General features: G+C 43.0%; 1 protein-coding gene across 4 annotated transcripts in view; it reads left to right on the plus strand.

Annotated features, from left to right (window-relative positions):
- Positions 1 to 26,615, plus strand: part of usp54b (ubiquitin specific peptidase 54b) — a 107,470-nt gene that overhangs the window by 64,234 nt on the left and 16,621 nt on the right. For all 4 annotated transcript variants that reach the window (XR_009770510.1, XM_061708539.1, XM_061708540.1 and 1 more), the window contains 9 exons: positions 2,031 to 2,180; positions 2,866 to 3,058; positions 3,273 to 3,455; positions 3,822 to 4,041; positions 9,345 to 9,725; positions 9,980 to 10,107; positions 10,183 to 10,341; positions 16,344 to 16,491; positions 21,500 to 22,296. Coding sequence is in view for 3 of the 4 variants with exons in the window: in XM_061708539.1 (XP_061564523.1) it covers positions 2,031 to 2,180; positions 2,866 to 3,058; positions 3,273 to 3,455; positions 3,822 to 4,041; positions 9,345 to 9,725; positions 9,980 to 10,107; positions 10,183 to 10,341; positions 16,344 to 16,491; positions 21,500 to 22,296 (2,359 nt within the window). In the remaining variant the exon portion in view is untranslated. The remainder of the gene's footprint in view (positions 1 to 2,030; positions 2,181 to 2,865; positions 3,059 to 3,272; positions 3,456 to 3,821; positions 4,042 to 9,344; positions 9,726 to 9,979; positions 10,108 to 10,182; positions 10,342 to 16,343; positions 16,492 to 21,499; positions 22,297 to 26,615) is intronic.

A 26,615-nucleotide genomic window follows, 5' to 3' on the forward strand; every position in this document is an offset into this window, starting at 1 on the left:
CCCTTTTCATCTCCGGCCAGTTTAACTGCAGATCCTTGTTGTGACAACCACGTTCAGCGTAGCTGTGAGATAAACTCGAAAGGTTGTTACGGTTAAATTGCTTCTAAGTTAGCCACATGCTAACGGAGAGCCTATCTGACCCCATGTGAGGTATTAACACACACAGGGAATAAACGAAGATGGCAGCATAGCTCAAAGGCAAATATAAATACTGAGGAAGGTCACGACAAACACAAAACAGCTGATGAACAACAAGTAAATGAAGCCAGGTGTGAAAAAAGAGCAGGAAGCTAAATTCACAAGGACAAGATCCTTTCAAATTAAAACACAAGCCTGAACCGAGAACCACGAACAAGATCAAAAACTGTAGCAAAGGAGACCAAGTTCAAAACAAAGCCCTGAGTTAATGACGGATATAAAGAGTAGGCAAAAGGTTGTTTTAAAAACCAGGTTTGTGTGCTTTTACCGAGACCAACTCCGTGTTTTGTGGCTAACAAACGCAACATTTGAGGAATTTGAGTTTTCTTCTTATAATGAGCTTTGTGTTTTCAGTTTAATCTGGCTTGTGCGTGATTTGGTTGAAACTGTGTCCAGTCCACCTTGAACTTGTGCCGTCGCCAGCAGCTACAGCTAACACAACACGCAAGCTACGAAGCCACCGGCACAAATACGCGCATGCAAAAGTACAAGGACATGCACGCACTCTCAGTGTACGTGCATGCAATACTAAATACGTCTACCAAAATTAACATATGTCCACGGGCGCTTTTGAAAAAGTCCACTTTACAGTGACGGCCGGAGAGGCTACGTTAGCCGCAGAGCTCCATTAGTTTCAGAGACGGCAGGATGTCCCGGCATGTCCTGCTGCGGCTCTCACGTCTCCCACAAACATGTTCCCTGATACTCTGTGTCATGGCTGAGTTTCGTTAATGCATTTTAATGCTGCTGTAACATCTTTGGCTGAATTCTAAAGTGATATCTATGAATAATGGATAAGTGAACATGAATATGTGTTATAGTGAGTCAAGTTTTTCCCCCTCTATCTTCTTTCTCCGTCAGCTGCTCCGTCTGTGGTTTTTATCCTGCCGTTGTGGGATGAGACTCACTGTTAGATACAAATCTGAAGAGCAATCTATTGAATTTCCTCCTTTTTCTTTTTTCTTTTAAGCGTTGAAAAGTGAATCCATCTGCTTCTCGTGTGCCGCCTCGTCTTTCGCAGCTCCTTCTTTCTTTTCTGTGTCGATCTGCTGCATCTGTTTCACTTTCTTTTTATCTTTGCTTCCCTGTTCCTCTTTTATTTTGCTTAATCCCTTCAGATGAGATCATTTGAAGGCTGGAACAATAATAACGAATATATTTTGATTATCCATTCTTACCACGAGTCATTTATCCAGCTAATTGCGCGCACTGTGGCGTGTTCTGGTTTCAGCTGTTAGAATTTGAACCATTTGCTCCTTTTCTCTGCTGTACATCCTCGCAATATGAACGACTTTGCCTTTTCGGAGCATTGGTAGTACAAAAGAGGTGATTTGAATGTCACCTTGGGCTGCGAAAACTGCTTGTTTTTTTTTTTTGGCATTTTCAAGACTAATGAATTGTTAGTTGTAGGCCTGAAGCTTAGAATGATGCAGGTCTCTGCAACAGCAGGTAATAAAGGTTACATGAAAGCACAAAGGGGGTAGGATTTTCCAGGAGAGGATTATCCATTGGTACATTGCCAAATAAAAAGTAGAAGTTGTAGCATCATCCACAGCAGGTGACCTTTGTGCATCATTTGCAGCGCGTGTGTGCAGCACTCTGCAGTTTTAGTGCTGTTTGCAAGACAGGGGGAGTAAAGACTTGAAAGAAAAACCATGCAAGAAGCCCTATGCAGCACATACCGTAGAGTAGGTGAGCAAAAAGGTGCTTGTATTCACATTAACTCCTCTGTCTCTGTCTTCGCTGCCCGCTGCACACCTCTACCCTGCATGTGCCCCCTCCCTTCCTGTCTCCTCCCCCTCCCTCTCGCCCTCCCTCCGCTATCTCTCTAGTTGTTCTACCGTGTGACAGAGGAGAGGGCTCGCCAGGCGGAGCTCTACTTGGTGGGCATGGTGTGCTACTACGGCAAGCACTACTCCACCTTCTTCTTCCAGACCAAGATACGCAAGTGGATGTACTTCGACGACGCCCACGTTAAAGAGGTGAGACAGGTTTTTGTTGGGGGGGTGAGTTTTCATTGCTGCAGCGCAATGAGGAACGTACTGATCGGCAGCTGCTGCATCCTCAGCCGTGAATGGGAGAGCAGGGCTGACAGAAACTGTGCTGTAACGGAGTGCGAGTGCAGGACGGTCGGGCTGCTTTTCCAGTGGTGGCAACTTGAGATTTATTTTTGGTTTTAGAGTTCAAAGCCTGGGCTTGCATAAGTCTTCAATCTTACTGATAAAACTGACTGTTTGTTTATATATATATATATATATATATATATATATATATATATATATATATATATATATATATATATATATATATATATATATATATATATATATATATGTATGACAGGTATATATATGACATAAGTATTACCTTTGCTTTTCAAAGCAGCAGAACTGAGGAAACACGTTTGCCTGCACATGTCCTTGACTCTTCTGTCAGTCACACTTAAGGCTGTCAATCATAAATGTCATCAGATCAGTTTGGGCTATCAGCAGCACAAATTGTATTTGACCTTCTACTTTTAAAGAAATGTGCTTATTGTTATAAGCAGATACAGACAGATGTCCTTCCTCATCCAGCTGTGTGTGTGTATGTGTGTTTATATCCGTCCTAATGCATATCTGTGTGTGTGTGTGTGTGTTTGTGTGTGCTCCCCTGCTGCACCCCCAGATCGGCCCAAAGTGGAAGGACGTAGTGTCTCGGTGTATCAAAGGCCACTATCAGCCCCTGCTGCTGCTCTACGCTGACCCCCGTGGGACGCCGGTGATACTGCAGGAGAGCCCCAACCCTTGTACCAGCTCCAACCCGCAGCTGGAGCTCCAGCACTGCAGCAGCAAGGCTGGTTACGACAGCGAAGACTCAGGTACAGCAAAGACCGGCACTCTGCCTCCCACCAGAGCAGGTTATTTATCTTCATCAGCTCGTTGTGTGAGAGGATTCGGCTTTAACGCTCTGACCTTCAACCTTTTAATCCAACCTATGCTGCTTTATACTGCAGAGCTGGGGCTAATTTGACTGCCTGTAAACAGAGCAGGCATATGCAGCATTACCTGTTATATGTCTTCCTCCATTTCCAGGTCGGGAGCCGTCTATATCCAGCGACACCCGCACAGACTCTTCCACGGACAGCTCAAATCACCGGACGTCTTGCAGTCGACCCCTGCACCAGTCCACGGGCAGCCACCTCTCCAGCGAATCCCAGACCACCGTGGTCTGCAGCTACGACATCGGCACACCGCCACTCGGGGCTGACGCTGGAGGTAACGCTACAAATCCAAGAGGCAATTACTGTATTTCTCTCAGCTGCGCTATAACTTTTTTGAAGCATCTGCAAGTGCGCATCTGGCTGCAGGGTTTTTCTGGGAGTAAGAGCGTAACAAGCACAGCACTCGATGTAAATACAGTTCGGAGCAAGCAGGGGTCAGTTTTGAAGTTTGGCTGGAAATAAACTGAGTTGTTTTTGCGCTGCGCCTCATCACTGCAGACTCTTCAGGTTATGTGCCTCGTTAGTGCTTATTCTCACATTTATTTGCACTGCTGCCTACATAATTGCTCCCTGTGGGATAAATAAAAATGTTATTGGATTTACCCACGCCTCCTCTCCCTCCCTTCCCTACCACGTTCAGAGTCAGCGGTGGAGGGCCCCCCCAGGCCCCCGTCTCCCCCCCTGCAGGAGTACAAGGAGACGGCCGTCTTCCTCCTGTCCTCCCGCAGGCCTCTCACCTCCTCGTCGTCCTCCTCTCGTCCTCTGTCCTCCTCCTCTTCGTCAGGAGTCGGGGGCTGCGAAGGTGGGGTTGGGGGGCCCCACTGGGAGGATGAGAGCACGAGTAGCGAGAGCAAGTCCAGGTACTGCACCACCGATTCACCACGTCCTGCCATTGAATTTGCATTCATGCAAAGTAAACACATTTTATTATTTATAATAAACTTAACTTTGTTTAAGTAGCACTTTCCTGCAGTCTTATCCTCCATGTCTGCGGTTTTGTCCACTGACGCATACCCTGAAACGAGAATAAAACACTGTTTTATTGCAGAGAACATCTTGAAGATACTGAACATCACTTCCTCAAGTAAAAGTGCTGACGTATGACAAAGTGGAACTACAAAAGTAATCTAATTAAAAGTAGATGGTTTATGTTTATCACATGATACTGAACTGTTGATAACAATTATTTACATTTTTCTGTCGCAATAGAGTATATATACGACTGTAAGAGTTATCTAAATGATTAATGGTGAAGAAATGAAGACAAAAACTCAAATATCTGTTTGTTTCCCATTTTTGTGGTCATCGTTGAAGAATTTAAAGGAACATCCCAGATTTAAGTCAACTCTTGGACTATTATTAGATGGTAGGGAGTGTAAACTTGCACTGGGGACCTAATTACGTGAATAAAAGCAGTTTTTTGGCTCCATTGCTTTCTATGCAAACATCAATTGCCATTTTTGCTGCAAACATAGATTCAGTTTTCACTCAGAAGTGTTTTCAATTCACGTCCCTAATGGAAGTTTACACGTCCTACCCCGGGGGTGTCCAACTCATCTTCACCGAGGGCCACATCAGCATAATGGTGGCTCTTAAAGGGCCAGATGTAACATAGTGTAAAATAGTGTAAATGTAACTAAATATAATGTATATTAAATGTAACTACTCTGTTATATATTGTTAAATAATTTTCTGTATTTATTACTCATTGAAGTTACAAATATGACATATTAATTTGCATAAATGAAAAAGAAAATGGGTTGCTCTTTTAACAATAATCCTTAAAATCCCAAATTTGTCAGGTTAAGAAAACCCCATTGCTCCACTGGTCAATGATCAAACTATTCAAGTAAATAAAGAAAAATATTGTCTAAACACAAGTTATGACATCAACTTAGTTTAAAACATGTTTAACACAGTTGGGGTCAGAATAACATACAACCAACCAGCTGCTAAGAACATGTGTGACAAAAACAAATGTTTGCACGCAGCCTTGCAGGAGGAAACATTTGTCTGCACAAACGCATAAACCTGTACACAACAAATAAACTGCTAGACATAAAGTAGTACTTGTAATAAACTGAGAATAACAAAATACGTGTTGTCTGAATTCACAACTGTGCCTGAACACACCAAGCGGTTCCCCTCTCCACCATCCTCATCCATTCATCCTGTCCTGAAAACAACAAACACCATAACAAATGCACAAACATTAAATTGCACTGAGTTTAACTATTTTTATTCTGGTTGAAATACATTTTATTACCGTATATTTTAATTAGGTTTTTAAGAATGTTTACCTAACTGTTTTCTGTGCAGATGTCTGACACCGTTTTCTTCGGCCAGTGTGTCAAACGTCTGGTTTTAGCTCTTGTGCTGTGGCAACATGTAACACAGCGTGGAGGTTGTCACCAGTGATGTGTGATTTGTGCTCGGTTTTGTTCAGATTCATTATTGAAAACATCTGGTCGCACAGATACTCCCAAACATAGCTAGAAACAGGGGCAGCATGGAGCCAAAGCTGTGGCATCTCACCAGGGGGACTGCCCAGCGTCCTGGAACTTTGCTCTCAGGTCACTGTCGCTCTGAAGCTCGATTGACTCCAGCCGAAGGTGATGGGGCACACTGCTAACATCGGTGGTGGAAGGCCTGGGAAAGATGGCAAAGCTCGAGTGCTGCGCTCTGCCAACCTGGCACATGAAAAAGCACTGGGAACTGAGGCCGAAATGCTCTGACAAACTCTGACAACTTTACGCTGGAAACATGTGATCGCATCTGCGTGATCACACAAAATCACACAGCCACGCGCCCGAATGAACTTCACTGTTCTCGTGACTGTGGTCAGTATATTCTCCATCCCCGGCACCTTTCCACACAAAGTTTCTTGGTGGATAATGCAACAATACGTTATCAGAGGTGTGTGACAGTTATGATCTTCATTAATCTCAAACAGGCCCGTTTTTCCTCCACACATTGCAGGAGCACCGTCTGTAGTTACTGCCACCAACCTTTCCCGGGGGCGATCCAGTTTTACTTATGGACTTCTCCATCGCTTCATAAATATCCCATCCCGTCGTGGTCCCATGCATGGCAGCTACAGTCAAGAGGTCCGACTACACGCCTCTAATAAAAATAGTTAGCTGTGCCATGTCCGTGTTGTCTGTGCTTTCATCAACGGCTGATGAAAAAGCTCTTAGGCCAGCTGTGTTGACAGGTTTCCTGCTAGCTGCTTGATTTGATCAACGATGGTGTTTCTTGACAAACTGACATTTTTAAAAGTCTGTATTTGCTCAAACACCTTCAGCATACACTGCTTCAAAAAGGAAGCCTCAGAAAAAGACTTCTTCAGCAACAATAACTGGCGGTGGCTTTTGTGAACACATTCTGTTGTGATCGCAGTTTGACTTTTAATTCTTTGGCAGTTTGTTGTTTTTCTTGAAGGCTAACTTTAGCATACTTGGCTCCGTGTTTGGTGTCAAAATGCCGGAGTAGATTGTACTCTTTTTTTTTTTTTTTTTCAATATCTTTTTATTTCACAAAAGAAAGGCAATCACAAACATCCTAAATAACAGTAGGTCTTTACAATTTTCTTTTGTGCACACCAGCGAAATCTCGCCTACAACCCACCCCTCCCACCACCACCCCAAAAAAACACAAAAACAGACACACGAAATAAATTAAAAAAAAAAAAAAAAGAGTAACAGTAGGGGCATCAAAACTCAAATACCTACAGATACATAGGTTACATAAAGTAAATAACCACAATAAAACAGCAATCAGCGTATGATGAAGTTTACAATGAATGAAGCTCTAAGCCAGAAAATAATGGGAACCAAAATTCTTGAAAAAGATGGCCACGGTTATATTTTTCCAATGTTAGCTTTTCTAATGGTAGAAATGTTGTAATTTGGTCAATGAAAGTCTTAAAAGATGGAGGGGAATCGTTCTTCCAAAATAAAAGTATACATTTTTTTGCCAAGTAAGTTATCAAAATTAATATCCTGCATTTTTTGTTATGTAGTTGTAAATTATATGTGTCATTTAATAAATATAAACTGCTGCTTAAATCAAATGTTTTGTCCAGGATTAGTTGTGTTAGGGAGTGAATTGATTTCCAATAATTTTGTAAGCGGTCACATTCCCAGAACATATGCTTAAATGTCCCCTCCATCTTTTTACATCTTGGACACTTTGATGAAATATCCTTTGATATTTTATGCATTTTTATTGGAGTTAAGTAGAATTTGTGGATGAATTTAAAGTTAGCTTCCTTAATTTTATTGCTTGTAAATGGGAAATGTACTCTTTCACAGATATTTAGCCAGGCTTTTTGTTGTAAGGTTGTGCCTAATTCCTTCTCCCAAATTGTACTCTGTAGATTGTACTCTTTGATGACTGACACCGACTCATAACACACAAGACATGCTGGTCCTTCTCCCCAAATCACAAACATATATTTCTTTCCATCTTTCATGAAACTGCCTCCATCTGCATCAATCTTTCACTTCCTGGACATTAGGGGATAATTTTGTGGATATTTCTCAATCTGCTCAATCTCACTTCCGGACACTACAATCTTGTGGCGGGAAGCTGCCACTTTGTGGGTAACATAGTAACATAATCATGTGTTATGTTGTGGGTAACATAATCATGTTACCCACAAAGGGGGAATAGAAATATTGTGGGAAATGTAGTTTATGGTCAATGCACGATTTAAAGCAACATAGACCTATTTTAAGAAAACCTGTTTTTTGGGGAGGGGGGTTTACAACCAATTAAGCACACATGCGGTGTAATAGTAGAGGGTTGTTTAAAATCCTGAATGTTCTTTTAATTTAGTGAGATCTTTAACAGTTGTATAAGCTAAACTATAGAGAATCGTCTCTTTAGTAGTTCCTGGAAATCTTAAGCGAAACTCTTTTACAAGGACTGAAAAGCCAGAAAAGCCGAGCACCGTCAGACTTGATATGTTGCACTGCACCACGTTTAAGACAATACCAAATATTCATCCTATTAGTAAGGGCGTACTCAAATACATTCAGTTGATTAGCAAGGACCATATTTACTGAAATATAGTAGACAAGGAATCTAGAAAAAATCAGTAATGGCATATGACTCACACAAGTTCACAGCTTCAAACGTACAGTATGTTTTGCTTCGTAAATTTATCTTACACCTCGAGTATTTGACCAGACTGTTAGATTCATTGATTTAAAAAAAAAAAAAAAAGATGTGAATTGAAAAGTGGTGACTGAGAAAAACTAATTTGAATTAGCCCAAGTAACGGAGCCCCAAAGGAGCTCCAGGTGGGACACCTCTGGAAAAAAGTGCAGGGTAAGAATAAGGGTAAAAAAACAATTGATCTGACCTTTCACTGCTCTTGAAATTACAAAACAAAAACCTCAGATTAAAAATAATACATATCATATTAAACTGCGTGATAATTAATTTAGCCGAAGTTCAGAATCAGGGTGTGAAAGGGTCCATCACTGCGTCCGAGGCAGTTGGTCCCAGGTTGATTAATTGTCCATCATCAATAGGTGGACGGACCTCTATAAAAGCAGAACTTTTGCCAGATTGCTGGTTTGGAGTGTTCAAATTTATATAAACATAATGCCAAGGTGGACAGATGTCAGCAATGTTCTTAGAGCAGCAATTGCTGCTGATTGTCAATCAGAAAAAGGTTATAAGGATAGCTTAAAACATTATGGAGTCCATGATTCTATTGTGAGAAATATTATTCAAAAACCCTAAAGAAAGCATCTTCTGTGTCAAAGAACATGGCAGCATGGCTTGAGGTTACAAGGCTGCATCTGAACAAACTTCTGGATCAGTGTTCTCAGGCCTTCTCTCTATAGACTTGTTGCATCCCTGGTATCAGTACTACCACGTCCCTTCACATTGTTTTATTGTCGTTGTTTTTGTTTATACTGTATTTTATTGGTGCTTTTTTCTTGGTGACTTTGATGGACTGATTGCTCTTTTAACTTTGTACGGTGACCTTGAGTATCTAGAAAGGTGCCCATGAATAAAATGTATTATTATTATTATTATTATTATCATTATTATTATTATTATTATTATTATTAGATATTAACCATCATTTAATTTGCTTCGACCGCTACAGTAACTGTTTTTGCCCTCCCCATGTGTTCCTCTGTAGTTCCTCTGGGGGCCGTTACCGGCCAACCTGGAGGCCCCGGAGGGAGGCCCTGAACATCGACAGTATTTTCACCCAACAAAGAGGCTCCCCTTTGGGCTACAACACTGTCCCTGGCCCCCCTCCCCCTCCGGAGCCCCAGGACCCCTTCCCCTCGGCGGGACCCGTTCCACAGCCAGGACTGCAGGACGTGAAAGGGAGGGCTGCCGGCGAGGCGGAGCTGGGCTTCGGGCTGGTGGGGCAGCCCCGGCCTCTGGGCGGCGGGCGGACGATGGGTCCCCCCGCTCCCCCGCCGCTGAGAGGGGTGGAGCACCAGCCACGGCTGATCCAGAGGATGGAGAGTGGCTACGAAAGCAGCGAGAGAAACAGCAGCAGTCCCGACAGGTAGGACGCTCACAAATAACGATTACTGTCTCTTCCTCTGTGCGTTTGCTGTTCATCATGTTGCTGCTGTTTGTGTTTTTTTTTTTTGTTTGTTTTTTTTTCGGTTCCATTTCACTTTATCAGCCTGGAACTGAAATGTGACATTAACAAGAACAAATGATGCAGTAGAAGTGCTTCATAACAACAAATTAAACAGCGAACACATTTGTCTGTCTGATTTATCAATGTTTTTCTCTTTTGTCTTTTTTCTACAGGGAGGTGGGGCAACAAAAACAGGTGCTGATGTCCGGACCATCTTGGCGTTCAGTGCCCAAATCAAAGAGTAGCGGTGCCATTCTGCAGGAGCTGCCATCACCCAGCTGGGGGACTGTCGCCAACACAGGTGAGCCTTTCTACATGCGTTTGGATGTAGATGCTCGGACCTGCTCTCATCCACTCTCATTGTGCGTGTTTTCAGGCTCTGGCCGCAGTGAGCTGGATGAGCTGCAGGAGGAGGTGGCGAGGAGAGCCCGCCAGCAGGAGCAGCAGAAGCGGAAGGAAGCTGAGCGGGAGGCAGCCATGGGATTCAACCCCAAACCCAGCAAATTCATGGACCTGGACCAGTTGCAGCACCAGGGTATGGATGCAATAGTAAATACTAGATAGATATGGGTTCTGGATATCATAGTATTTATATTAAGTGCAGGAAGAGTTAAAGAGCACTAGTAGCTTGTAGAAATTACACTAGAAATGTCAATTTCTGAGATTTTTCTAGTTTAAGTTCTAAATTAGTGAGAAAATTGTTACTACATATAAGGCAGCAGCATCTTTTACTGCAGAAAACTAAAGTGCAAAGATCCATGTCTTATTTATTTAACATTTTTATAATTTCATCAAATGTCCAAGTTAAAGTCTTGTCTGGTGCAACTTCAGACACAAATCTGTCGTCTGGTCTGCTGTCCTCCTGTCTGAGTTCATATTTATGTTTTGTTCTCTGTTAGTCTGTCTCTTTATCCGTCTTTGATGGTCTTTTTTTTTTAAATCGTCTTTCATTTCAGGTTGTTTCATATTAAATTGTCTATCAGACTTTTTCTGTCATGGCGCCCCTTTGGCATAAATCCCAACCCTGGTGCATGAATAAGGTCTTTTTTTTTCTTTCCTCAAGACTCTGTGGCATTAGTGGCCTTAATTGAAAGGGTTGGGGGGCACTGCGTAGGGTCACAGGCTGGGACTCTTATGTCTCCATAGATGGCCCTGCTAGACCAGTTGAAATCTGGTGTTTCATTTTAGTTTCATTAAAAAAAAAGAGAGAGAGAGAGAGAGAGAGAAAACATAATGTACAACATTGTTCTTTTCCGTTTTGTGTTTTCTGTAAGTTATTTGGGACATTTTGATACTAGATCCGAAGATCAGTTACTACCTATTTAAATTAATCTGTGCATATAAAATAATATTGTCAGGTTTTACAGGAGCCACATGCAGAAAATAAACAAAGTCCTTTTATTTAAAAAAAAAAGTGAGGCAGTAGCAGGAAATCCAAAATAACAAAAACTTGAAGACAGCAGGCAGGAAACGGGCAAAATAAACAAGCATCAACACAGGAGAAACAACTGTGAGCATGACGAGACAATACTTGGATCAGCCTGTTCTGAACTAAACATAGTTTTAAAAATAAAAACAATAAAATGAAACATGTGCAGGAAAGAACAAATATCAAACGTCTTCATTTGTAAAGTTCAGGTCACTTTACCTCTGCATTAATGGCTGCATTGGGCCGAATCTCCACTGCAGATCTTTTCAAAACACTAACATAAAAAAAAGCTGTGATCCTTAAGTTGCTGTATTGAATAAAATGTACCAAATGCATTTCAATCAGTGCAACAAAACAGTGCAGGTTTTATTTCATTGGTAGCTGCATTGAGCCCTTTTTGCACTGCACATGCTTTCAAAATGGAGCTGCAGGCTTTCAGCTGCCATTCTCAAGTCATGCTCAGTGTTAAGCTTAGATTAGAGAGGGGACAGCTGAAATGTCAATCTCACAGAGGCAGGATGAAGGCAAAAAGGAGCAAAATACTCATAGCCACCTGCCTGGGGAGTCTATGATCCCCCTCTGTCCTCTTTCTGCCTCCATCCCTCACTCTAAGTCACAATGTCTCTCTCTGTGTCATTGACATGGTCTGTTTGTTGGGTAACCTAGAAGTGCGTCAGTCGTCCGGTATCGAAGCCAGGTTTTACCTGCTTTTTCTGAGAAGAGAAAAACAAACCAGGAGGGAGCTGAGCAGGCCACAGACCTTTAGAAATCTACTGCAGGATGTTTACTGACCTGCACGGAGTGTAAAAGTGTTTGTACTGTAGGTGAATCCCATATATATATAATCCGGTTCAGTTTCAGAGCTCCAGTGTTTTAGCCAGCCTCCAAAGAGCTCAGTGTGTGTGTGTTTATTTGCGTAAGTGTGTGCATACATAGAGAGTACCTGTGTGCCAAGTGTATGCTCATGTGAGTGTGAGATTGTGTGTTCAACTCCATCAGTAGGGATTACTTCCCATCCTGTTACAGTTCTGTCACGTCCTCAGTGGCTCTGGATGCTATGTCCATTTAAGGGTAATTAGTTATTTGACAGCCTGTATACAGTCTTGTTCTGTAGGTGTTGGACAACAGACTGGGGACCCCGACCGTAAGCTTTTCCCTGATAATAGAAGTTTCCCTTTGGTGATTAATAAAGCACTGTTCAACAGAAATGAATGGTATGCTGCAGGGAGGAACGACCTTGGGACAGGGCGGGTTGCTACCATGCAGGTGAACTTGTACAAGATAGCCCTTCTTTCCAGGCTTCAAGCTTTGTGATGCTAATCCTAACGCTCGGATGAATCCTCCACTGGTAGCAGCGTGCAGGTTATGGATGTGGCGATTACAAACTATTCCTTTACTGGCTCTGTGTGATACCAATTGTTCATCTGATTGGTCAAGATTTACATATGACTTTGACAGACAGATGCTAAGCTCAGTCACCACCTAATTATTTTTAGAAAGTGCCTTTCTTTTCTCGAATGATTCGGCAAAAGAACAGATGGTTCTGTGAAGGAAGCCATCTGCTGATGTACTTCAAAAAGAAAAAAAAAGGCGATAATGGCCAGAACTGGAAAGGGTATTTCTTTTTCTTTTTTGTTTTAAGTTGGGTAGTGTGACGTGTATATGAGTAGTGACATCAGCAGAAGAAAACAGTCGCGTGCTCTCGCTTTTTGAGGACAAAGTCTATGAATCAGTGGTTGACTTTGCCCAGCTTTTTATATACGGGCTATACTTAGTTATACTTAATACATAACTCATCTTTAGAAAGTTATATCTCAGGAAAGACACTTGGGTCAAACATCAGACAGGAACGGGTGGTCAGTGATCAAGTCCGCTTCATAATAGTTGCCTGGCTGGTCATACCAACTCCATTCAGTAGTAAAGGAGGTCGGATAACTATCATAACCATAACCATTGTTATCTATCTGTATCTGTTAGTACAGAACCTACCAAACCATCACAAGAGAGGTGGCGTTTGTGTAGTTGATTCATACATGACAGTCTAAGAGCCAATATTCAAAACAATGTTGTGACTTTCATTCTCTGACTGATTGTATGCCTAACCACTGGCATCCAAAAGGCAGGTTCTTCTTTTTAGTAATTACGTTTTTTTCTAACAAAAAAGAAAACCACGGGACAGCACACTTGCATAGTGATTCAGCATATATATCTACTTGGACTTGAAATAATCAGCTCTCATCTTCACATTTGATGCTAACTTAAAAAAAAAACAACTAACTTTAGAGCCAGGAGAATAACTTTCACATACTGGTGTAAATTAGCTGTCCAGCCAAGCATCTTCACTTGCAGACTTGGGATCTGACTTGGGAATGACCATCCAACACAGTCTTACGTACTGGGCACTTTTTCTTTTGTGTCCAACATAATAAAGCTGTAATATATCAGTCATTGACTACAGTTTTCAACTGTCCCCATCTAGGATGCTCATGTCGTTATGTAACCACGTCAGTTTAGGTATTAAAAGTTGAGTGGCAGATTATTCTTTTTTATATGTATAGATCATTAAAAAAGGGTGGTCCCCACAAGTAATGAGCAGAAGGGCGGTCTCCACTCACCATAAAAACCAGTATGTGTGTGTGTGTGTGTGCATGTCAGTGTCTTTTTGTGCATATTTAACACATGCGTCCACATATCACATGTCTTGTGTGTGATATCTTTACCATCAGGATTTACTGTGTCCTGTCTGTCCACTGGCTTCAGGGTGTTCAGCCTCATGCATCTGACACACACACACACACACACACACACACACACACACACACACACACACACACACACACACACACACACACACACACACACACACACCTCTACAGCACTAAGACTACAATCAACCTTGATCAAGTGAAAGGGCGACTTGTGAACGAACAGATGGCATCTGTGAAATTACGTAACAGATTTTGTGTCCCTACATCCGTATCGATGGATTCAGCCAGACTCCAAACAATATGCCTCAGTGTTTTAGAGGACATTACAGCCAACAAAAAAACAGAGCTGGCGTCAGCCTGGCATTGTTCAACCTCTAGTTTTCAAACATTTGCAAACACAAGCCACGATGTGTTTACTCCTTTAACAACTTTCTGAGCGTGTTCGCGAGGCTACGCACCGAAAGAAGCTCTGATTCCAAAGCAAAACGTTGGACGTTTTTATTCCTGTCTGGCGTTTGCGGCTTCATGAATGTGTCAGTTTTGATTCTCTCTTGATCCAATGTTGATTTTTGACTCACAAGCTACTGTTGGATTTTATATATAGATGCTTTCACAACAGAAAAGACAACAAAATATTTTAGACTTTGTTTTGTGTCCTTGATATATTTCAGGAAATAGAATTAGATCTTTATCTTGGTTATGAAAAACCTTGATGTGGTACCTTCAGTATGTTGATGGAAATGAGGACAATATCTGAACCTTATCCATGTTTCTAAAAATCCTCCGTTGTTAAAGACAAAATTAGCTGAGATGGTGAGAAATCAGACACTCAAAATGTTTTGATATCATCTTTCTCTTTCTGATAATGATGCTGATTCCTGGCCTCCGGGTGTTTGCTGATCCTGAGCACCAAGCCGATGCGACAAACATAAAGTTTGTTGTTTTTTTTTGATTGTCTGCACTTCTTTCAGCTGACACAAAATATGATCAGTCAGTCTCATATTGTTTGAAGAAAGCAGTTTCAGAGATGTATTTCCGAGCTTGAAAACAGATATTAAATTACGCAGTGAGATCCAGCATTTTCAACGACCGACGGGGACCTACAGGCGTCCGGGACGACGAATTCATCAGTTTTGTCTGTCATTGCTCTAGTTTCTGGCCTTCTTTGGGCAGTTTGTTCTCAAGTTTGCCGCTCCGTTACGTCCATCCTTTTCTTTTGACTTAATAAGTTTGTGCATTGTCACACCACGACTCCTTAAATGCTCAATAAGGTTAATTGGGTTCATTTTAGCAACATTCATGCCACCTCCAGGGACAACAGCGTCGCATAATGAACATGTTGCAGTTTTCCTTGGTGGACTTTCCCAGACTAAAAAAGGGTCATATTGCCACTATGATGCAGATGCTAGATTGCCGGTTCTCTACCTGGCAACTCTAAACAGGAAGCTGGAAGCCAGTATTGTTGAATCTCTTATGCTGGTTTTTAGAGGAGCAAAAAAGAATCAGTTCTGTTTATGAAAAAGACTTGGTGTTGGATGGCGCACAGGTATAAATACTTGCAGATCCCAGTAGCCCTGTTTTAAGATAAGATAAGATTGTCCTTTATTTCTCCCTCAATGGGGAAATTCACTTTGTGCAGCAGCAGTACAGTTTTTCAGCAGTTTCAGGATCAAACAACTCTATCAGATACAGTTTCATCACTAGATCAGAAACCAGGATGCTTCCTCGCCTCGACTGATCAAAACCTGGTTGAGACTCACAACCAGAATGCCGATAGTTGTGATTGGATATCGCAGGCTGCTCAAAATGTTATAAACACTCATTAGCTTCAGTAATTATTGTTCAGGAAAAGGAAGTAAAACAAAATCTGAGCTAAAGCAAATTTGGTGTAAAAAGGAAAATACTGCACTGCAACTGCTGAAATAGCTTAAAATGAATCAACCGTGGATTGTTTTATCAGATCTTTCTGTCACTGCTGCAGACGGCAGCATTTTAAACTCTGTGATTGTGTGGTGGGGGGTTCGTGCATATTTTGCTCCGATCATTTATCCGGTCCTTTGGCATCAGCGGCGGTATCGTCTGTGCAGACATTTCTGGGACAGTGAACACTAACAGTCTAACTTTGCAGCTCTGTAAAAGTGCTCATGCTTAGACTTACAGCGGAGGAGTGTAGAGCTTGCAGTCCTCCACCATAACTGCTCCTTCTGCTCCTCTTCTGTTTTCTCTACGTCTGTTTGTCTCACTTGTTCTGTCATCCACATGTTTAGCCTCTGTCCTAATCGTTGACTGTCATCTCTTTCCCGTTCTGCTCCCTCACACCTCCTCTCGCTGCCGCTCTGTCATTATATCTCTCTGTCTTTTCTCTTTTTTTCTCTCCCGCTCCGTTGTTAACATCCTCAGCTGTGCTCAGACCCCTGCATGAGGCTAACGCTCATAGCGGATTGGCTGTAGCTGCGTGCATGAGGAGCACTGGGGGCCCAGTCAAATGCAGGCAGGAACAGGAAATGGAACGGGAGACAGCAAGCGCCCGCCCACAAGGGCCACGCAGGTACCACCCCCCCCCCCCCGTGTGTCTGCAGCGGTGCCTGTGTCCACATCACCTGAGACTCCTCCCTCACTTGGTGTATATGTGTGTGTGTCGTCAACTCGAGCTTGTCCTCAAACCCGCCTCAGGATTCGTGTGTGTGTGTGTGTGTGTGTGTGTGTGTGTGTGTGTGTGTGTGTGTGTGTGTGTGTGTGTGTGTGTGTGTGTGTGTGTGTGTGTGTGTGTGTGTGTGTGTGTGTGTGTGTGTGTGTGTGTGTGTGTGTGTGTGCGTGTGTGTGTGTGTGTGTGTGTGTGTGTGAAACCGCCTCTAAACCCTTTCGTCTGTACGTGTGTGTCTTCAGCTCTGGCTGGTCAAAATCCCAGAAGCCCCATTTCTTTGTGATCCCCAAGCGTTGCGCTTTCACATCCTGCCGTATGTGTGTGTGTGCAAGTGTGAGTGTGTAAACCATACACAGATACTTTTTATCCCCTTTGTGTGTTTGTTGCAATGCAGTAAAACCCTGCTTTGCTGTGCTGCTATCAAGAGTAAAGAGAGAGAGGCAGAGTTTCTCTCTGCTCCTCGGTGCTTCTCTCCTTCCCTTCATGGTTGCTGTGCTTGTCTCCGTGGCTGTGTGCTGCTGGTGTGTCCTCGTGTGCGCTGTAACGCTGCAGCCCGTCCCTGGGCCTCTGTCCTGTGTGCTGCTGTGTGACTGCAGTCACAGATCCTGGGCTGTGGTCTCTTTTCCTGCTCTTGGCTGCTGTGTTTTTGTGAAATTTAATATTGAAAACATTTACATTTAGTTTCCGACATAATGTGTTGAAAACATTTGAAATGATGATTACATGATACAAAAATAGAATATTTAGAGCAGGGATGTCACTCATATTAGGTAGAGGGCCGCGTTCCTTCAAATGAGACCTTAAGGGGGCCGGATAATTTTTTTACATTAATCAAATATCAATATAACTCAAGTCAACATAATTGCATGTTGGTACATGAAAACACCGGTAACACAATGTAAAATTACAAATGTAGTAGAGAAAAAAAATAGCCTACCAAATAATTTTTTTTTCCTAATCATACTACTCTACTCTTAACAATAATTACAATGAGTCTGAGTCACTCACAGAGTTAACAAAAAAATAATAATCTACCAAAGAAAACATTTTTTTTATTACTCGTACAACACTTTTTACAATTTAAATCTGAGTCAACCACTGAGTTAACAACTCATACAACACTTTTTAAAATTTAAATGAGTCACTTACAGTTAACAAAAATAGTCTCATAAAGAAAACTTTTTCCCATCAAACAACTCTAAACAATTACAGATGGTGTTTGAATCTGAGTCACTCATTAATTATAAGAGTTGTGTTGATCTGCCGAGAGGTGCGTCTACGAGCGGGTGCACGTGCAGGCCCGGTTCTACGAGGGTGCATAAGCATGCATTGCACCCTCAGTTTATGTGTTTGCATGCTCAGTTGAAAAGACGAAAAGAAAACTGGCAAATGCGCACGTTAAGCCTGATTTATGGTTCCGCGTTAAATCGACGGCGTAGCCTACGCCGTAAGCTCTGCGTTGGTGCAACGCGGAACCATAAATCAGCCAGTGTACGTCACTCATCTGCTTCCAGCGAGGTTACCTGCACCAGCAAGACGCTGTTCTCTGCTGCTCCGTTAACACAAAGTAACGATGGATATTCGGAAGTGGTTTCAGCACAACGACGCAAGCAAGTTTACAGGACTGTCTCAGAAAATTAGAATATTGTGATAAAGTCCTTTATTTTCTGTAATGCAATTAAAAAAACAAAAATGTCATACATTCTGGATTCATTACAAATCAACTGAAATGTTGCAAGTCTTTTATTATTTTAATATTGCTGATTATGGCTTACAGTTTAAGATTAAAATTCCCAGAATATTCTAATTTTTTGAGATAGGTTATTTGAGTTTTCTTAAGCTGTAAGCCATGATCAGCAATATTAAAATAATAAAAGGCTTGCAATATTTCAGTTGATTTTTAATGAAACCAGAATGTATGACATTTTTGCAGTACAGAAAATAAAGGACTTTATCACAATATTCAAATTTTCTGAGACAGTCCTGTATATTTATGGTTATATTGATTTTTGTTGCTATGTTTTATTTTCTGTTGCTAGATTGTCTGATGGGTGAGTTAGCCCAGACTAAATGTAGCATTTTCTTTATTCTGCAGCAATATTGCTGAAATAAAGCATTTGAAATACACTTTAAATATTCTTGTTTTGCTAGTATCATTCCACTTGAAATTATGGGAAAATGCATAATTTAGTGTTGAATAATTTCTGATCTGAGATGCAGCCCTAGTCATCATTTTCTAGAACCGGCCCTGTACACGTGCATGTGTATGCGTGTGTCCGAGCGAGGCGCCGCAGCTCAGTGCAACAAGTGAGCGCAATTGGACTAATAACAGCTCGAGCCAGAGACAATGAGATGACACGAGTGCTGACATAAAGGCAAGATTATACAGGAATCACTAGGAATCGCTGGAGAAAAGAGGAAAAAAGACCAAAGAGGCTACCGGTTTTTCACGCGTTTTCTCCCGTGATTCCTAGTGATTCCTGTAATCTTGCCTTTCTGTCAGCATGCCATGAACAACTCGTGTCATCTCATTGTCTCTGGCTCGAGCTGTTATCAATCCAATTGCGTTCACCTGTTGCGCTGAGTTGCGGCGCCTCGCTCGGACACGCGGATACACATGCACGTGCACCCGCTCGCAGACGCAGCTCTCGGCAGATCAACACAACAATAAGCTAGATTTTCTATTGGTGGTTATGAAAGGCAATCCATTGTCCAGAATAGTCTGTTGAGATGGTTAGTCCAGCTGCCCTGTTTTCAGGAGATTTATAATTTTTTTTTTGATTTATAATAAAAAAAATTTATTTATTTATTTTTTTTTTTTACATTATTATTTTTCCGTTTCCACCCGGGGCCGGATGAAGCCTGCTTGCGGGCCGGATCCGGCCCGCGGGCCGTATCCCTGACATCCATGATTTAGAGCATCATACGTTGCACTCTGGCTTTTGTGATAGTTAATGTTGAAGACCATTATCAGTGAGGATTTCCAAGCATTTCCTTATTCCAGCATTCAGTTTAAAGAGTTTGCTGCAGGTCAGTGGCCTGACTTAAACATTTTGAGGGTTGGGGCTGAATAAGCTACTTGAGGTTCAACTTGGGTTTTTACAAGACTTTCATAAAAGCGTTAGAAATGAAAAAGTGGGTTTGAACACATTCGTGTTCATTATGACCCGAACTTAATACCTTTTGAAACTTTGTGACACAGATTTCACTTGATGGTGCTAAAGAACAAAAAAAGTGCTTTCGAGCCTAATTCCTGTTGCAGAAAGTGTGACAACTAGCAGAGACAGACAGAAAAACAAATGTGCAGACAAATGAAGTCAAACGCAAATGTAATATATATATATAAAATAGACTGTATAAGAAGAATGTTAGTGCAAATTAGTTATTTTAGCTTGGCTGGACTAGCTTATGTTAACATATGAGGCTAATGAGTGTTACTTTACATTTCTCCTGATCCAATCTGTCCAAACCTTAGCATTTCAATTGTCGCTATTGAAACTACATCCAAAACGAATGCTGGCTGCGCGCGGGTTAGCAGCGCTCCAACGGGATGCTTAGCGGATTGCATTCAAATCCTTACGCATAAAATCAGTCTTTGGCATAAAACAACGTAAACATAGTCATCATTTTATCTCTCAATCTCAAGAACATACATCTTTGTACAGGTATCAGCAGCCTCGCCTGTGTGATGTAAATCAAAGGCGTCATGTGACTAAATGGTTCCTACATGAAAGTCTTTGTGGTTATGGAAGTAAAAGTTTATAAAAGATTATCAAGAAACTTACAGCTGCTGTTAGTTTCCAGGAAGAAGTTAGATATTTAGTATCTGAAGTTATGAGCAGACAAGCTAATCTGACCATGTTGCTATAGTAACAGAGGTAGCTGTTTTGAAACTCTACAACCATCCTGTCTCGGGTCCTGCTTATGTATTCTGAACTTTTTGTAATTATAAAGTTGGAGAAAATGATCAGCTGCTCTAATTGTTTATTTTGAATAGTTTATTTTGATTTTAAACTGGAGCAGTACTTTAAAAAAAGAAACGTAATCCAACAGTTAACAGTGGAAGTTAAGAGGAAAGAGTGGGTGGAAGTAAAGCTCTCAGCACTCAGCTTCTTTTATTACCTTCCTCCTCTCCTCTATTGATCAACATAAGCCTCTGATTTATAGCTTGCTGCTGCAAAGCCTTCTGGGTAATTACTGAGGCCAAAAAAAGAGACAGGAGAGTTAATGTGCAAGATGGGGGCTGGCACTAGCGTAGACACAAATGACTGGGGACGCCACACAAAAATAGATACATTTACAGACTTGTTATTCACACGTAGCAACACACTCGCCGCTACGCTGACAGAATGCAGAACGTGTTCCAAGTCACTGCGGAGAGGATCCGCTAATGTTCAACATTCATCATATCCTCCATATATCAGTGTATGTAAATCAATAAAGTGATATAGTAGCCCGGTGTGACTGAATTGCTCCGTATGATAGGAGCCGTTTATTTCCGTGGTGATGTACTGCAGCAGTCCTCGGTGCAGCAAAGAGCAGACGTCTGCTTTGGAACTCCGACTGAAGTCACATCCGTGGTTGTTTGAGATGCTGCGATCAGCCGGTGGAGTTTTGTCATCTATCAGCAGCCCGATCGGCGGCCGAGTTTGTGCTTGACTCATCAACAGCATGTGCTCCCGTACACAAGGCAATGCTTGCACACGGCTGCATCCCTGTGTGTCGTACCTGTTCTGCTTGTTTGACCAGGGGCGCCGTTGTGACCTTCCCTCAATGCGGTAACTCACCTGACGTCAGAGCAGAGCAGCTTTTTTTTTTTTTCCCCGGCTTTGTGTTTTTTTTGTTTTTTGTTTTTTTCTCCCTGCTGCCGGCTCACTGACGCCCTTCTCCCCCCCCCTCTGTCGTCCTCTAGTGAACAGCCTGGCTCGGTCCAAGTTCTGCTGACGCCCAATCAGGAGGAGGAAGAGGAGCAGGCGACCGGCGGCCAGGATGCTGCTCGGGGCCGGGACCCGCCCCCTCCACCCTACCGGCCCCCTCTCCCCCGACCCACGCTCACCCTCAGCATCGCTCACCCCTGCGCCCCCTCCAGGCAGGGGGAGGCGGGGAGGAGAGGGGAGGAAGGGGACGTCGGGGCAGAGGGGACGGGGGTGAGGCTGTGTGAGCTGCTGCAGGCAGGGGGGGTGAGTGTGAGACCCCTGGGGAAGCACTTAGCCATCTCCCTACCCTCACTTCCTCTACGTCTCTGGGATGCACACGCCACTCACAACTCACAGTCCACACAACTTGAACCTTCAAATGCCCCACCTCCCCCCTCCACTCCTCCCCCGCTCCCCCCTGTGGAAGCTTCCGGGCCCAGGAAACCTCTGGCACCCGTCTGGCAGCCGCCCCAGCCTCATTCCCCCGGCGGAGGGGCTCCGTATCGGCAGCAGCAGCACGCAGCCACAGCAGAGAGCAGCACACGTCACTGGTCCTCCTGGAGCCTGGACCGCCCGGACGCCGTGGTGACGCCGTACCACACGCCCCCCGATCGCTGCGTTCCCATCAGGCCTCAGACGTACAGTCAAAGCTACAGTTCCCAGTCGTCTCCAGGGCCCTCCGTGTCCCAGCGTACCCCGGGGCGACACGGCGACCCGTCCTGTGACCGTGAAGAGGCTGAACTGTCTGAGCTCGACTCCCTTTATCAGGCCAGTTTGCTGGCTGGCAGGCCAGGTACACACACACACACACACACACACACACACACACACACACACACACACACACACACACACACACACACACACACACACACACACACACACACACACACACACACAGGCCTCTGCAGGTGCCACATGTACAGGTTCTACAGTCCTCATGGCCTGTTTCCTTCTGCTGCATTTGTTTTCCCTCTTTCTGCCCCCACTCCCTGTCTAGTTACTGTCATTAAAGGCCACTGAGAGCACAATTTGAAGAGTATCCATCCACAGAACCTTGTGGAACTCCGTTAGTCTTTATTCATATAAACAAACTGGAATCTGTCAGTTAAATAAGGTCTAAACTGGGCCAATGCAGTTACCTTAATGTCAATAACAAATTCAAGCCTGTGTAGTGAGATTAATTAGATCTAAGTAAAGACTCAATGAGGATGTCTGAGGCCAAGAGGGGATTGTTGTTAGTTTTCTGTGGTCAAATATGGTCTTAATTCTGTGAAAATGTCACATAGTTGAGTTTACAGTTTTTCTAGAACTTTAGAACTCTAGAATTTTAGAAATATGAGTGAAATTCGATATAAATCATAAATGTATATCCATAAATAGATATAAATGAACTGGAGGTAAGTGGTGTGTCTGATCAAACTGATCAGATCCAATATGAAAATGTAAATTTAAGGGAAATAACCTGCATGGACAGTGTGATTGGGATAGGGTCTAGGACAGGGGTTCTTAACCTTTATGACCTTGGGGCCCAATTTTTTCAGTACAGAGTGGCCCGGGGCCCATTAAATATTAACACTTTATAGCAGGGGTATTCAACTAAAACTTTAAGAGGTTCATTCAGAGAAAATTTACTCAAGCAAAGGTCCAGAACATCATAATATATATATATATATATATATATATATATATATATATATATATATATATATATATATATATATATATATATATATATATATATATATATATATATATTATGATGATATATATATATATATATATATATATATATATATATATATATATATATATACATATTCAAGTAGCCTCATAGTTGTATCAACATCTGCATCTGACTGTTATATTAAAAAAATTTGTAACTTGAATTACACATATTTTTTTCTCTTAAAAATAAAATACATTTTATTTTATTTTTCAAATGCCATCTTATTTTATTTCTCTACCAGCAGTTTGAATTTCCCCTTTTCTTTGTTAATTGTCTCAACACATTTTTATAATAAATGAATATAAACATTGGTGAGCCTGGAACGATATTTAGTTTTAATTATGTTCATTGTGGAGAAAGCTGCTTCACAGCTGTATCTGGACCCAAATATGGGCAGGATGTTTTAAGATGGTCAGTTTATTTTATGTGACTTCAGTTCAGACTTGAGTGGATATGTTTGATGAAAAACTTTGTGTTTTGTTTCAGTGGCGTTTCACTTTCGCACTTTGAACGCCACGGTCTCTGAACGTATGAGACACTGGTTTGGTCCCAGTGGGAAGACTGAACCAGGATTAATCTGTCCATTCTGGGTTGAACTTCACTTTCCACCTGTTACGCTTCTCATCTATAGAGCCAAGCTAATTTCCGTATTTTGACGACCATTCGGGCGCCGTGTGGAAAGGAGCACCCTCAGTTTTGTGTCATTTCTGTATTAAAAACACACACACGGCGCGCCGTGTGGAAACGCCCCGTCAACACACTCGGAGCGCCGCCTGAACACACACACAAGCATACAAGTGTGCATATTTAAAAATAGAGCGGGAACAAAACTTAGTTTGATTGTACTTTATTTAAGATATTACATTAATCAGTTGTCAGAGGACTCAGCACGTCAGGTTTCATCCGAGCCTGATCAGCTGAGACGGCCAGAGCCCGCAGCTCTCTGGCTGCGGAGCAGCCGAGTCTTTCCGATGCTTTTGCGAAAGCCCGAACAGTCCAGTCCAGCAGACACGTCAGCCCACGCATCTACAATCCTTCAGCAGTAACGACGGAGCGAGCGGCACCGACCTCCCCGGCCGCGGGGACGAGCCGGGATAAATGATCACGCCGCGCTCGCTCGCTCTGGGCGCAGACCCAAGTAAACGATCCCTGATCCTGGCGGATCTAAACTCTGTGCAAAATGAAGGATTTACTCTGTAAATACACACCTTTTCTCTTACTATTACACGTACAGCTAGCTGAGTGTCTTCTCCTCATTTGGTTGGGAGTTGCTATGCAGTCCCGCGGCCCCCGCGGCCCACACGTACAAAACCATAGGGCCGCGGCCCTATGGTTAAGAATCACTGGTCTAGGAGACTTATTAATAGTCTAAAAGAAACTATGACATATCAGAGGGAGGCGTGAGACTGATGTCATGAAGTCTTTTAAAGAAATACTTGGCCCACCACCGTTATGACTCTATGTCCGCCTGGCTACAGTGCTGAACAAAAACCCAGGCCAGTGAGTGCATACATCTATGTTTCCAGGTTTAGTAGGATTTATTTTATGGATTACTTTAAAGTATCAAAAATATGAATTAAACCAACGAGACAGCCCCCTTTGATTATGTTCACAATTCACAGGGCAACACAAGCCATAACGTTGAAAGAGACACACCATTGTGTTGCATCATCTTTAATTTCAGTTACTTGTTTTAATCATTCTGTAACTGAGGATATTGTTTGTTCTTTGCTTGAATGTGTAATACAAGTTTCAGCTGCTCAGTCTAAGTGAGCCATTGTTTGATTCTCCTCGAAAACACTGTAGGTGTTGAAAGATTACTGCTCCTCATAATTTTGCTTGTACAGTATGTACTGTATGTTTGAAAATGCTCAGTGATACTTGACAGAGTTTGGCAAAAGGGCTAAACTACAAGCTATCTATGCTTGAAGTGACTCTTGTCATCTTCCACTTTCCTCAATGCAAATTCCAGTGATCCTCATAGAGGAGCACTGCCTGCTCTTACTTACTTTACTTAGGCCCGTCGCTCCCAGTGGAGCATAGGCCACCGACGACTCTTCTCCATTTAACAACGTTTTGGGCTGTCCTTTCTGCCTCCCCCCAGCTGATTCCATGGCTCTTGAGTTCTGCCTCAGTGTCCCATCTCCAGCTGTTTTTGGGCCGTCCTCTCTTTCTCTTCCCCTGGGGGTTCCAAGTCAGGGCCTGGCGTGTAGTAGTAGCTGCCGGTTTCCTCAGGGTGTGTCCGATCCATCCCCACTTTCGCATCAGTATTTGTTTCTCTACTGGCCCTTGTCTTCCTCTCTGCCACAGTCTTTTGTTTCCTGTCTGTCCAGTACAGCCTGCAGTTGGTGGTAGAAATCGTCCTTCTTGTCCTCTTCGGCATCATTTGTTGGAGCGTAGCATTGGATGATATTCAGTTTGATGTCTTCCATCTTCGTGGCGAACTTGGCGGTGATGATTCGTGAGTTGACCGGTTCCCAGCCGATGAGAGGGCGTTGTGCTGCCGGCGCCAGCATCAGAGCCTTCTGTGTGTGGGCCGCCCTCTTCTGTGTGCCCGGAGTACAGCAGTCTCTCTCCAGATGTTAGTCTCAGCTGCCCTGTCTTTAGCCACCTCGTCTCACACAGTCCCAAGAGAGAGATGTTGTAGTTTCTCATCTCTTGTGCTACCTGGACTGTCTTTCCCAGTTCGAACATCGTCCTAATGTTCCAGGTGGCGATTTTGATGGTTAACCTGGGGGTTAGAAGGGGAGTCGGCCTGGCAGCTTCCTTACGGCTTTCACTGCCCCTCGTCATTAGCCCCCTATGTGGAGGCCCTTCCTCTCCCAGGCCGTGTTGTATTTGAGTTTTTGTCGTCAGTGTTTCTGTAACAAACCTTTTTTTTTTTTACGGGATGGGGATGTTGGTCCCACGCCCAACCCCCAACCTGGAGGACCAGGGACTGCGCTTCGTCTGCCTCCTACCCCTTGACCTGTCCGGTTTGGTTGAACCTGCCAGGGGTATAGACCCCCTCCGGCATAGCTCTCAGGGTCATCGGAGTACTCAAGCCTCTCCACCACGACAAGGTGTGCAGTGCAGGGAAAGGATCTTTCATTTCAGTTACTTGTTTTAATCATTCTGTAACTGAGGATATCGTTTGTTCTTTGCTTGAATGTGTAATACAAGTTTCAGCTGCTCAGTCTAAGTGAGCCATTGTTTGATTCTCCTCGAGAACGGCAGAAAATATGCCTACCGTCTTTGTGTTTCTGTCAGAGATTAGCTCATACCCAGCTCTGTTTCTGCTCAGACTCAACGTGTGTCTCCCTCACTGCATAATACACTTCAAGGTTACACTGGTTGCAGCCAAGGACTGTGGCTGGATAGACTTCAAAACAGAACTTCCCAAA

The sequence above is a fragment of the Cololabis saira genome, chromosome 19 (genome assembly GCF_033807715.1).
Source record: "Cololabis saira isolate AMF1-May2022 chromosome 19, fColSai1.1, whole genome shotgun sequence".
In the NCBI taxonomy this organism is placed as follows: Eukaryota; Metazoa; Chordata; class Actinopteri; order Beloniformes; family Belonidae; genus Cololabis; species Cololabis saira.